General features: G+C 42.0%; 1 protein-coding gene across 1 annotated transcript in view; it reads right to left on the bottom strand.

Annotated features, from left to right (window-relative positions):
- Window positions 1-792: 792 nt before the first annotated feature.
- The window catches only part of LOC124172919, a 30,448-nt gene continuing 17,590 nt past the window's right edge, over window positions 793-13,650 (bottom strand). The window contains exons 2-3 of the mRNA XM_046552436.1: window positions 12,537-13,346; window positions 793-4,673 (exon numbers count right to left, since the gene is read on the bottom strand). Of these exons, the coding sequence (XP_046408392.1) occupies window positions 3,601-4,673; window positions 12,537-13,236 (1,773 nt within the window). The 5' untranslated portion in view covers window positions 13,237-13,346 and the 3' untranslated portion in view covers window positions 793-3,600. The remainder of the gene's footprint in view (window positions 4,674-12,536; window positions 13,347-13,650) is intronic.

The raw sequence follows: 13,650 nt of genomic DNA, 5'->3' as shown, positions 1-13,650 counted from the left end.
AAGCACTCATGTCCACTAATTTTTGCAATAATTTTCAACAAATTTATCGAGAAGTTTTCTTCATTTTCCCATCTTCAAAAAAAAAACACAAATCATCAACAGATTTAAGTACAAAAAGTCCCATGGCTAAAAAAATGACGAAACTCATGGGAGAAAATAAGAATATTGCACATTACATCTTACAATAATAGCAGTGATACAGTGTCAGTCTTAGAAACATCAGCTTATTGGGTTCCCAAAAAAATGGAAAACCCTTACACATACGAGGTGTGTTCAAAAAATATCGCGACTTTTGTGTTTTTTCAAAAATTATTTATTTATTCATGAATATCTATGAGTTCTTGCCACAGGGTAGAACGGTCAATAAGGAATATTACCTGCAAGTTATGCGCAATTTGCGCGAAGCAATCCGCCAGAAACGCCCGGATTTGTGGAAGAAGAAAAATTGGCTTTTGCACCACGATAACGCCCCTGCTCACACATCGTTGCTTGTGCGCGACTTTTTGGCCAAAAACAACACACTGATGATGCCGCAGCCACCGTATTCCCCAGATCTGGCCCCCTGTGACTTTTTCTTGTTCCCTAAACTGAAGAGACCCATGAAAGGACGACGTTACGCTACGATTGACGAGATAAAGACGGCATCGAAGGAGGAGCTGAACAAGATAAAAAAAATGATTTTTTGAAGTGCTTCGAAGATTGGAAAAACCGTTGGCACAAGTGTATAATATCTCATGGGGATTACTTTGAAGGGGACATTCATGAATAAATAAATAATTTTTGAAAAAAAAAACACAAAAGTCGCGATATTTTTTGAACACACCTCGTATATGTAGTACTATCTCAGATTGTCCTCTTTGTTAAAATACATATTATAGCAATGTTATCTGTTAAAAGGTGCTTTCTAATTTCACAGATAATAATACTGATGGTAAACAACTTGTGATTAATAGGCCTATAATAAGGCATCACACAATCATAATCCAAAAGGGGAAATTAAAAATTATACTTTAACTTAAGTATACTTTAGTACATACTTTGTATTTGCTAGTTTTCGCGCTCTTGAAAATTTTCACTTTTACTATTATTCACTTCCACTTTTCACTAGCATATACAAACTAGAAATACTCTAGCCACATATTAATTGGGTCATTATTAACAAATTAGATTAAAATAATCTGATATTCTACTAGCAACTAGAATTGGTGATGAATGTAGGTGATGTAATGTAGGTGATGTTTGATATTTTAAAAATGTGTGAACTGCGATAAGATGTTTTACTAATGTGATGCTGGATAGGCTTCTGACATTGTATTTTCTGTTTTTTTTTCTGATTATCAGTGACAAGACATCAATTAATTAGTACCTTCAAGCTAAGAAAAAAATAAATGCGATGCCATTAAATCATTTTTTTAGCTTCTTTTCAATTAAAGAATTGAAGCATTTTGACTTTTTTCATTTCTTAAATTAGAATTTTTTATTAAATTTTTGATGCATTATTCTGATTTATCATGTTCTTTGTTTAATAAAGTTTAATCCACGGAAATGGTTATCATAGCCACTTAAATAATACTGATAGCTCACTGTACGTAATCAATTGTCCACTGTGGGGGAAAATAGCTCCTTGATCATTTTTTTTTCATCAGAATGGCATTATCTGTTCAAAACCTGAAACTTCAAGGGTACCTATAAACCATTTATAATATAATATCAAATAAAATTTAAAAGAAAGCTGTAAGAATCACATTAAAACTAAATTATAGAGAATCCTGTCAACCTCATTTCAACGCCGAAAACATTTTTACCTTGCCTTCACATTATACTTGAAACCTTATGCTGTTTATAAAAAAGCATAAGGAGGGCTTTTATAAAAACTTTCGTTATAATTATTTTCTACTTCACTTATGATATCATATTTCATGTTTATACTTATAAGGGTTTTTCCCACAAGAAATGAAGACATTATGCCACGAATAAATATGAAATATGAGTCCAGGCATGAGTGATCAATGTGTAGGGGAGATCGGGGCAAGTTTTCGCATGGGGCACGTTTTCGAATTGACTTTACCTCCTAAACTATCCGCTATAGTGCATCACCAATCATACTCGAATGATGCGCCTATGCATCAACGGCTGTTTTGTGAGTTTCAAGAACAGGGACGCAAGTGCTGTGGAGGAGTGTCACCTTTTGTTGATTTTCGCTCAAGTGAGTAACTTTTTATGTCCTACTTTAATCTAAAAACAAACATACCGTTTCAGTTGTGCCTTGTTTTAATAATATATTTCGATTGAGCATTAACTGATATGTTTAACGATATAAGTATTGGACAAAGAATTATTTATTATCACCATTTTAAGTTGGTTTAAGTAAAATAATGGCGACGGGGCAGGTTTTCGAATACGATGCGGGGCAAGTTTTCGCAAACGTGCCCCGTCCTTTTTCACAAACATTGAAAAATAGATATATTTGCTGATGTTTTAGATTATTTTTAAGACAATGGAGTGACTTTGCTGTCATTTTCCCCACACTGCACTGCCCCTAGCACTGACTCGAACCAATATTATGGCTGCTTTTAAAACATCGGGTATATGCCCTTTGAATCATTTGGTGTTTACTGACACCGACTTCATACTAAGTTATTTCACAGATAGGCCTGACCCAACTGGGATCAATGTTGATAACTGTTCCACTGAATCTAATTTGGATCAGTTGGCTGAAAACATCTCTTCAACAACTGCTGCCTCTTGTATATCGCCAGAGGATGTCAGGAAGTTCGAAAAAGCTCGACCCCGAAAGGAAACCAGGTAAGGGTGAAAGGAAGAAATTCGGCTATTTTGACGGACACCCCTGTTAATAAACAGGAAAAAATATGGAACAGGAACAAGCTAGGCAGAATAGGCAAAGGTTCTAGCAAGGAAAGAAGAAACAGAAAAAGGTTAACAAAGAGACCATGAAGAACGACGGAAGAATGGCAAAGATAGTAAACAAAAATCTGTTTCAAAGCCATTCCAGTGATGAAGATGAGACCGGCTGTACGTGCATTTACTGCTTTAAAAAATTCAGCAATTCCAAATCTAGCGGGCAGTGGGTCAAATGTACTCGCTGCAAAAGATGGGCACATGATTCTTGCATCAATGGGGAATAATTATTTTTTGCTTGCCTTAGATGTGCCAGCGACGATGATTCTTGAGTTTTATTAAACTTTTTTAATGTATTTGTATTAAATATACAACTATTTCCTAACATATGTGTTATTATTTTTCCATGAAGTTATATTTTACCATATGCGAAAACTTGCCCCAGTATAACATATTGCTATGCGAAAACATGCCTCGGCCACGGGGCACGTTTTCGCACGCGACTTACATTTATATTTTTACTAACAAGTATTTACATTTCATAAGTTACACTACTTTCAAATTGTAGCTGATACACTACTAATTGTTACGGCACGCCTTTGGTAATCGTAAATATGCAGGGGAATAAAATAAAAAAATAAATGTGAAAAAATGCGAAAACCTGCCCCGGTCTCCCCTACTCTCTTAAGCACGCAAAAAGGAAAGATATATTCGCACTTTTCAAGAGGAAGAAGAAATAAATCAGCACAGCAGGTTTCCGTGAACATGTTGCATGTAGTAATTCAGGAGCGAAGGTAATTGTCGCCGTAATCTAAATTTAGCTTCCACCGGACCATACTTGGCTATCATGGATGGCACTGCGACGATCATTAAAGTCTCCCGCGCCCTAGACGTTTTCCAAGTCATGGCGCTGTTGATATACTCATCCAGATTCTCCTTCTTTCGATAACTCTCCACCTCTTTCACAATCACTTTGAACCTCTTCTCGTGTTCCACATCGCCAACTGCGTACGGCCTGCCTCCGTTCTTGAACAAGTGGAACATTGTCATCTCCGCAAAGCAAACTGTCAGATTCCTCAAAAAAGTCCTGCCCCCGGTACGTCCCAGGAGGCGACCACCGAGGTATACGTACTGATTGTCGAAATCGACGATGAGGGAATATTTCCGACAGTCGTCTTCGATGCCGTCTAGGTTTTTCAACCCGAACACCATCTCCCCCACGTGAGAACGGTTACAGTCTATGAAAACTTTCGCGTCCGTACGGAACAACATGTACAACAATATAGACGTCGTGTCGTTGCTCAGTTTCAGGAGTTTTTTGTAGCACTGTCTAGCATTCGAAACTTTCTCGGGGTTATCCCCGAACAATGTTGTCCTCTTCATCATTTCTTCGGCCAAAACCTCAACTCGAAAATCTCCACCGACCGTTTCCGCAACGCTTGGCTTTTTCACGTCGCCGACTGGTGAGTTCTGCCTCGTGGACTCAACCGCGGATGCATATGTCGTCTTCGTTTCCGTTTTCCGATGATTCAACGCGGCGCACGTATCAGTAACCCCCGGAAGGACATCCGCCGACACAGAATTTGTCATTCGCATGGATTCTTGTGGAGACGACGGGTCTACAGTTGAATTCTGGTCTTGCTCCGTAACCACTTCCACTCCCATCGATAACTCCGCCACGAGATCTGAGAGAACGTCGACTTTTTGCAGGATTTCTCCGAGTTGTGCACTGCCCGAGGCTCGAAACGAAGAAAAGTCTTCAGACAGTCTGCAGAGTGATGAGGCTACCTTCTCACCATATCCCTCCCTGAAACCTGTTAACGAGAAAAAAATGCTTCAATTTCATTTTCATTTATTTGTCCAAAGCTTTGAGATACAGGGTGAGACCCGAAAAAGACCAGACTGATGTTAGATAAAAAGGTGAGCTCTACAACCTCATGGTCAACTGAGACATGAAAAAAACTCCAATGGCCGTAACAAGGGGACCTCGTCATAGGTATAAACAAAACACTGTGTTATACTCTGTTCGTTTTATCTTTGCGGGTGAGCTGGTGTGGCCAAAGCAGGCGGAGATGAGGGGAGGGAAAGTTTCTCGACTCGTGACTCTGCCATTGCCAATCAGCAAACAGCAGGCGTGGCCTCAGTGAGTCGCTCTCAGACCTCCGCCGAGTGAATATCGTGAATCTGCTCGTGGAGCAGTGTTGCCAAACCTCACGCGTTCTCTTGTTATGTAACTAAATATGCCTTCCACCAACGGTGCCTCATTCAGCGCAGCATGACAATGTCATGGGCTTCTGTGATAGGATTATCCACCAATGCCTTCCAAATGAGTAGGTATGAGCCGGGGCCAGAATACCTTTGGCCACCCATGACTCACACGTTTTCAGTGACAAAGTAGGGCGGCTATGTACATTTGGCTACGTTATATTCGCTCCTCCTCTCTCTCTCGGTACTACCCCTCCCCTATCAGCGAAGCCATCCGAGAGTGTCCAGGCTCTCACGAAAGCTCACCCGCAGACATAAAGTGAACAGACTATAGTATGCTGGAAAGGGAAGATTCGCAGCAGTGACCCACCCCAGCCTCTCAACCGGAAACGCTTCACAAACACCAGTTCAACAGTGAAGATCATCACGCAACCTATATTCTGTTCATTTTATCTCTGCGGATGAGCTAGTGTGGCCAAAGCAAGTGGAGATGAGGGGGAGGGAAAGTTTCTCGACATGTGACTTTGCCTTTGCCAAACAGCAAAAAGTAGGCGCGGCCTTTGTCAGTCGCTCTCAGACCTCCGCCGAGTGAACATCGTGAATCTGCCCGTGGAGCAGTGTTGCCAAACCTCACGCGACCTCCTTGTATGTGACTAAGTATGCCCTCCACCAACGGTGCCTCATTCAGCGCGGTAGCTGACAATGTCATGGGCTTCTGTGAAAGGATTATCCCCAATACCTTCCAAATTAGTAGGTATATTTTCTCGGCGCCAGATCCGAAATACCTGTGGTCACCTATGACTCACACGTTTTAGTGACAAGGTAGGGCGGCTATGCACATTTGGCAACGCTATGTTCGCTCTCTCTCGCGGTAATACCCCTCCCATATCAGCGAAGCCATCCGAGAGTGTCCGGGCTCTCACGAAAGCTCACCCGCAGACATAAAGTGAACAGACTATAGTTGAAGTGAAGCTTAAAACCTCAGTTGCGTTGAGAAGGGAATCTTGGATTCCGAAACCGGTACGCTTCTCCCGTCCAGGTGGCAGTTCCATCGCTCATTTTCGAGCAATATCTCCCGGAGTATAACCCACGAAGTAAGTGTTGTGTGTGTGTGATTCCTTAACTGAAGCAGCCTTATGCCTCATTCACATTACGATTGTTCCAGCAATCGTTGGAACTATCGTGCATTCACACAACGATGGTTAAAACCTGTGCTGCTCTCTAGTGCTGACATCTAAAGTGAACGAGAAATTGACGGTTAGCAAAGCTGTTGATGTATGCATGTACAAGATATTACTGTGTTCAACGTGTATTTACCGAATATTTTTTCTTCCACCCGTATTCTTCCTTCCTATGACAAATCCATGAAAAAATAGAGCTACACGAGCTTTTCATCTTTCTCTTGTCGCTTCCGTTTCCGGTCTCCCAGTGCCTAATGCCCCGTTCACATTACGATCGTCCGAGCCGTCGTCCTAACGATAGTTGACCGAACTAGCCGTGTGAATGCAAGTTCTGACTATAGTTGACGTAGTTCCGAACGTTGCCACTTTACTATGGTTAGGCGCTGGGAGACCGGAAACGGAAGCGACAAGAGAAGGACGAAAAGCTCGTTAAGCTCTATTATTTTCATGGATTTGTCCTAGGAAGGAAGAATATGAGCGGAAGAAAAATTATTCGGTAAATACACGTTGAAAACAGTAACATCTTGTCAATGCAAACCTCAACAGCTTTGCTAATCATCAATTTCCCGTTCACTTTAGATGTCAGCACTAGAGAGTAGCACAGGTTTCAACCATCGTCGTGTGAATGCACGATAGTTCCGACGACGGCTCGGACGATCGTAATGTGAACGAGGCATAACCATCGTAAAGTGGCAACGTTCGGAACTGCGTCAACTATAGTCAGGACTTGCATTCACACGGCTAGTTCGGTCAACTATCGTTAGGACGATGGCTCGGACGATCGTAATGTGAACGAGGCATTAGCGAGGTCCCCCAAAACCCTCGCGAAGGCTTCTTCACTGTTGAAGGGGTGTTTGTGAAGGGTTTCCGGTAGAGAGGCTGGGGTTGGTCACTGCTGCGAATAGACCTTTTTATAAAGTAGATGGCGCTTTCCCCTAGCCCCAATGCCTGTTCTACACGCTCGAATCAGCTCATCCGGCTTAGCTCAGCCAAATCGCTCAGCGCGAACCCATTCTTAACGAGGGGCTTAAGTCGACCCCTTGCCATCTGATGGCAATAACTGAAAGCTTAAGAACACTTGAAAAACGGCGAGCGCTGAAGCATTTTATGGAAAGTTTTCCAGCAAAGCACATAATTACCAGATTTATTTTGGCAGATCAGTGTATTCCCGAGTTATTATCAGTGGTACTTCTACGGAAGGAGATGAATTTACAATAATTAAGATGATTTTTCGTCGGCTAGGGCGATAATACCTTTTCAGGTTTTGTTACATGTTAAGTAGAGAATTTTGAAGTTTTTACATCGAAAAAAATCCTAAATATATATATGGTACATTATGACTCTGTTAATTAAATATTACGACTGTTTTGGATCATCAAGGGAATGGTTATGAAGGTGACCAGGGGAAGATGGCAAGAACGCTGACGAGAAGGCTACGACGGTAAAGGCTTTCAAATTTCTTGTTCACTGGGAACGTATTATAATATTCCAGTAAGAAAGTGTGTGACCATTTACTTTGTCATTTATGGGCTCAGAGAGAAGAACCACACTCAGAAGAAAACCGAACGCAACCAAATACACGCGCCATGTGAGAGAGAGTTGATGACAACAGCGCAGCGCTTAACTTAAGCTGGGGGTCCCAGGCGAGATGATCCGACCACCTCGGCTGAGCCGTGCCAACGTCTCTACACGGTAAGATCAGCCGCCAGGACGGCTGATCCTAAGGTCTGTTCACTTTATCTTTGCGGGTGAGCTGGTGTGGCTTAACCGAGTTGGGGTGAGAGGAGGGAAAGTTTATCTACACTTGACTTTCCCTCTTCCAATCAGCAGACAGTAGGCGTGGCCTAGCACTTCGGAATTTCAGTCGCTCTCAGACCTCCGTCGCGTCAACTTCGTGAATCTGCTAGCTGTGTTGCCAAATCTCGCGCGTTCTCTTGGTGCTCTTCGAGTCTTCCATTTAAATTCAACTTATAACTTACTGTTCCTTATTCTTCCACATCAATCCCCTCTAAATAAGTAGCTATACATTGTATGCATTGTTTCGCCGCCGGGGCCAAAATATCTGTGCCCACGTATGAGTCACACCTTTTCAGTGGGACACTAGGGCGCCTGTGTACATTTGGCAACGTTAAGGTCGCTCCTGCTCTCTCTCTCTCTCGGTACTACCCCTTCCCCTTCAGCGAGGCCCCTCCCCCTTCAGCGAGGCCCTCCGAGAGTGTCGGGGATCTCACGAAAGCTGACCCGCAGAGATAAAATGAACAGATAATAGGCGCTGAGCCGAGCGTGTAGAACAGGCATTACGGCCGGAGCGCGTAGCCAACATGTAGCCAACATGCCGCCCCCCTTTCGCTCTCGGAGTCACGTGGTTCGGGTCAAATTAATGGCGGCGTTTGAATTCTCTGTTGTGAATATCGTTCCCGCTCCGGTAAAAGGCATGTTACTTTTACTTACAGCGCTAGGGAAGTACGTGTCTATTTCGCTACTTATTTTTATTTAAGTATTGCTGTATTATATATGAACCTGATAGCAAAATAGAGTTCATATCAATTCAGTTCAGTCCTTAAGATGGAATAAGGTTTAAAAGCCAAGCGGAATTAAGCGAGACTGATCGTTAAATGCAAGGACCATATAGACCGATTGGATAGATGTGGAGTATATTCTTTGAAATACAGCGATTGCAATGGTGTATACGTGGGACAGACAGGAAGAAGTTTTGAAATCAGGAAAAAAGAACATTTAAGTGCTTACAAACATAATAAAGATGAAAAGAATAATTTTGCTAAGCACTTAATATGTAACTGCCAAAGAAGCGATTTTAAAATGAATATTTTAAATTTTTGCAATGACCGCCGAGAACTGGATTCTAGGGAACAGTTAGAAATTTTAAAAATTATTGAAAATCAAGATAGTACCCTTATAAATGAATACCTCTACCCATCATTTTCACCTATTCTGGCGTCCGTTTTAAAATTCATCAAGTAACTAGGTAACAACAAGATTAACAAATTATAATTAGCGCCTGATGATGATGATTACTCATTGAAACTCGGGTCGCGCTCTTATAAAATAAGTGGTATAAGTAACTGTCTATATCCAGGAAAGAAGCTCCATGGAATGCCTGGTTTCGAAAACGACACATCTGTGGCTGTGTGATAACGGATACAGAAAAGTGGTTTGCACGAATGCTTATAAACCACTGCTCGACGACGTAATCTACACTGTCAGGCACCACGCCACGTAGTCTCGTCTGGCACTAGTTGCCTGGGTTGCAACTGCTGTGGGAAGTGTATCAGTGATCTTAAGGGCCATTTTGTATTTCACATATATTATTAGGGTTTAAGAAGCAACTAGATGTTATAAAAATCGCCAGTTATAAAATTATTTTGACAGGACATGAATTTTCATCAGTGCTTGCAGAGAGTGAAATTCATAACTAAAAAAGAGAAATTTAAAGTTAAAGCTTCTTCCATGGTTAAGGCATCTCACAAAAGTTACAAAAATTGGTTTGAAAACCAATATCCACCTCTTAACTCACATTCAGAGAAGTGAGCCAGGGGCCGTTTTAGGAGGAAATGCAGCTACTGCTTCCCATGCATGTGAGAAAAGAAAGAGATAAAAAACTTAATGTAGCAGACTCCCGATTATCCGGCTGCGGTTTATCCGTGTTGCGGCTTATCCGTGGATCGATGTACTTCATCGATGTTTTCCGCGATCTTTATAAAAAAATTAATCGGACGAATAAGCATCAATATATTTGTGTTTTAATTCAAGGTTACAATTGGATTGCTTCTTCCATTAGAATCCTCTTCGTAAAGGGAATTATTTTATTTACTATTAGACAAGAAATGTTTCGAGTTAACATGGACATCAGCCCTAGCATGCAGACGATGATCAGCGGCGGGAAAAACTCTTGATTAATTTTAGAAGATTATTCAATGATTAACCAATAGGGTGGTTTCCTATTATTTTTTATGGCCTAAATCGAAAGATTATTATTCCTGGAGTACGTATTTCACGCTTTTAGATTTTTAAATGACGATATCTATTTTTCGCGATTAAATGAAAAGTGAAAAATTTCAAGCGCGCGAAAACGCGACGCGTAAGTATGAATGCCGGGAAATTTGCCCCTGTGAGGTGACCTTGAGGCGAAGCTTAGCGCTGATACGACGCAGGCTGCTAGCGGGTAGCTGAGTACCCTGCTGGCTGGTAGCGCTTGGCTTAAATAAGGATTATTAATACCTTATCAAACGAAGAAAATTTTCCGACCTTAGCCAGTTTTAATAAGTGATTGTTAAGACATGTTTCCCTGAGCTCTACGCCTCATGTATGCATTGGTAATCGCAGACAACGTAAAACTCTTATCTAATCGTATAGAAACTAGGTCCCTGTGACGTCACGTGGAGTGGCATCGCATGGGCGCCAATCTGGCCTTTTTCAGATGAGGTTAAAATTGACCATTGCCATCCGTCTAAACCGGTATTTCTAAAACCAAATAATTTGTATACTATGAATACACTAATGGCGGGTAAGGAATCGCAATCAAAGCCTTTCATTTTCTTTGATGAAGGAAACTACTATTGCAAATTAAGAGATGTGATGTTCTATGGTTAATCATTCGTTAATTCACACAAATGCTACTTACGATCTATAAATCTTACGATCTTACATAAATTCGGATGGGAATCTCTGTCAGACCGTAGATTGAAAAATAGACATAACCTTTTAGATAAATTCAAGAGCAGTGTCTTTTCTAACGAAGTTAGCCATATCTTACGGACGCCAACATACTACGGAAGATCAGATCATATAAATAAAATAAGAGAGATAGATTGTAGAACAGACAGGTTCAGAATGTCATTTTTTCCACGATCAATAAGAGATTATAACGGCAGCGATAGAACACACTATTCGATTTGATGAACTGTAGTGTAGCCTACCAACCTATGTAAAACTTAATGCATGTTTCTTAATTTTATTATTATTTCTAACAACATATGGTAGTATAACTTGTTAGTATGCGTGACGTGTTTTTTACGGTGTGGTGTGCATGTGGGAGTCCAAATGCATGCTGCATGCTTGTGATTGAGCACCCCCTGCCAAATACCCTAGAGGTGGTTCGCAGGGTATTTTGTAGATGTAGATAATTGTATATTTCATATCGTAATTGCGCAATTATTACCAAGGCCTCGCATTCGGTTGAATACGACCCAAAGGAACCAGAGATTTCGTCGCACTCGGACATATCTACGCCGTGACCAGTCCGACACTGGCAGTCCGTTCCGGCACTGGCTATCAAAAGACACAATAGTCAAATGACACTTTTATCGATTTTTTCGTTTAGTTTAGTTTTTTAGTTCTTAAATTTCTAATACAGTTGATTACCTAAAATCCGGTATACAGAAAACCCGGAAAACCAGAAATCCGGAACGTCTGAAAATTCCTCTGTGTAGTGTTTCCACTTGCCACATCGTGGCACCACTCTCTGAACCTTGTTCTGGGACGAGTAGGAAGTTAGCACACGCTATGAACATGATGTAATGATGATGGCTAATGATGAAGAGAGACGGTACGAATGATCGGAAAACACGGATAACCCAAACTTTCACTTCAATGTCTTGTAATGTAAATAATTTACCTAAAACAAACAATACATTATTATTTATGCAGTTATTCTTTTATTTTAAAGTGCTTCCCGGACTCATTGAGAGCTTTCTTCACAAGTTCGCGATCTTTTTTGCGGCGATAACATGGTTGTACTCGTATTGTTAATGCTCCGTGTAAGGCTTTGGTTTTGAAAACCACACATCCGTGGCCGTGTGATCACGGATACAGGAAAGTGATTTGCACGAATGCTTCAAAACCACTGCTCGATGTCGGAAACTACCCCGTCAGGCACCACGCCACGTAGTCGCGTCTCTCACGATCTGCCCGGGTTGTAACTGCTGCGGGACGTGTATCCGTGATCACGGTGCGCAGTCGCGCACTGCGAGGCTTGAAAAACGGAGACGCGGTGCTCCCGTGAATGCAGCTAGTTCGCGATCGCTTCAGATTTACGAAGGGGATTCTAACGGAAATAAGAAGCCCTGTGTATCCTAGCATTAAAATGGAGTAATTCCTGTTATTTTGAGTCCTATTTTAGTTTTTTAAGATATCGCGGAAAATATTGAGGGAGAGTGAAAAATCATGCACGGATAATCCGCAACACGGATAAAGGGCGGCCGGATAATCGGGAGTCTGCTGTATTATTATTAATATCGTTTCAAAGTATCATTATAGTTATAGATGACTCACCGATTAACTCTCTGCCTGCATCCGGCGAAGAAAACACACCCTCCACCATTCCAGCATCAACCTGTAGCCCTTTCCTGTCGACGCCGGGTTGCATCAAACCAGCCTTACTGGAAATCACGTCCAACTGCGCGGAAACAGACCTCCGGAACGCGGACATATCCTGAGACATTCTCGAAAGCAACGAAACCAGCAGGAAACTGTCGCTGGACCCCCCACCAGCCGCCTTACATCCAATCTTCGACGAAACTTCATCGAGTCGGGTCACAATGGATCGCAGCGACGAATCCATCGCGCACGACATTTCGTTCAGGAGCGAAGAAAGCGAGACGACATTTCCGTCTTCGGCCCGAGCATCCATCAGCTTCTCGCGGTCGTCCGCCACTTGAATCATGCGTAGGATAACCATGCGATCCGAACTGTCGGGGTACTTGGTGCACATTTCCTTAGCCGACTGAAGTGCCGTCCGTCCCGACTTGTCTTCGATCGAAAGGCTAGCTGCGAGTCGGAGAAACCTCTCGGCCCAATCGGCTTTCCCGATCCTCACGGCGACGTGGAGGGGCGTTCGACCGCTGGCATTGTTGAAGTCGACGTTGGTCACCCTTGACAACAAGTCTTCGCTTTTCTCGACGGAAGTTTCCAGCAACGCGTGGAACAGCTGTTCCTCTATGTCCAGTTCTTCCAAGGTTACGCGGCCAGCCATTTTAACGAGTGGTACCGCCGCCTCGTTCTGCAATGCTGACAGATTTCCGCTTCATTCACTCATGAACAACCCTTGACTCCGCTGGCAAGGTTTATGGTAAGTTGCTTCACCTGAAGAATAAAAGATTATGCAAGATTTAACACTTTCCCGGCGAACAACTCTTGAAAACTCTTCCCAGGATACCGCGCGGGTAAGATTATATGAGAGCGCCGACTTTTCGTGTACCGGTAAAACGGGGTGAATAGAAACAATTTACAACTTTGGTATGAAATTTTGCATATTTGTAGTTGTTCCATATAAACAATTTTTTGCCCAATAACAGGTCTCTGTTGGACCTATTTGTCTATAGTATTTAATTTTTTAAATTTTATTTGAATTTAAAGAAAAAAATTAAAACATGGTGTTTCTATTCAC

Source organism: Ischnura elegans, assembly GCF_921293095.1.
Source record: "Ischnura elegans chromosome 13 unlocalized genomic scaffold, ioIscEleg1.1 SUPER_13_unloc_3, whole genome shotgun sequence".
Taxonomy (NCBI): Eukaryota; Metazoa; Arthropoda; class Insecta; order Odonata; family Coenagrionidae; genus Ischnura; species Ischnura elegans.
The sequence above is the reverse complement of the archived record's forward strand: the minus strand, read 5'-3'. Positions and strand labels throughout refer to the sequence as shown.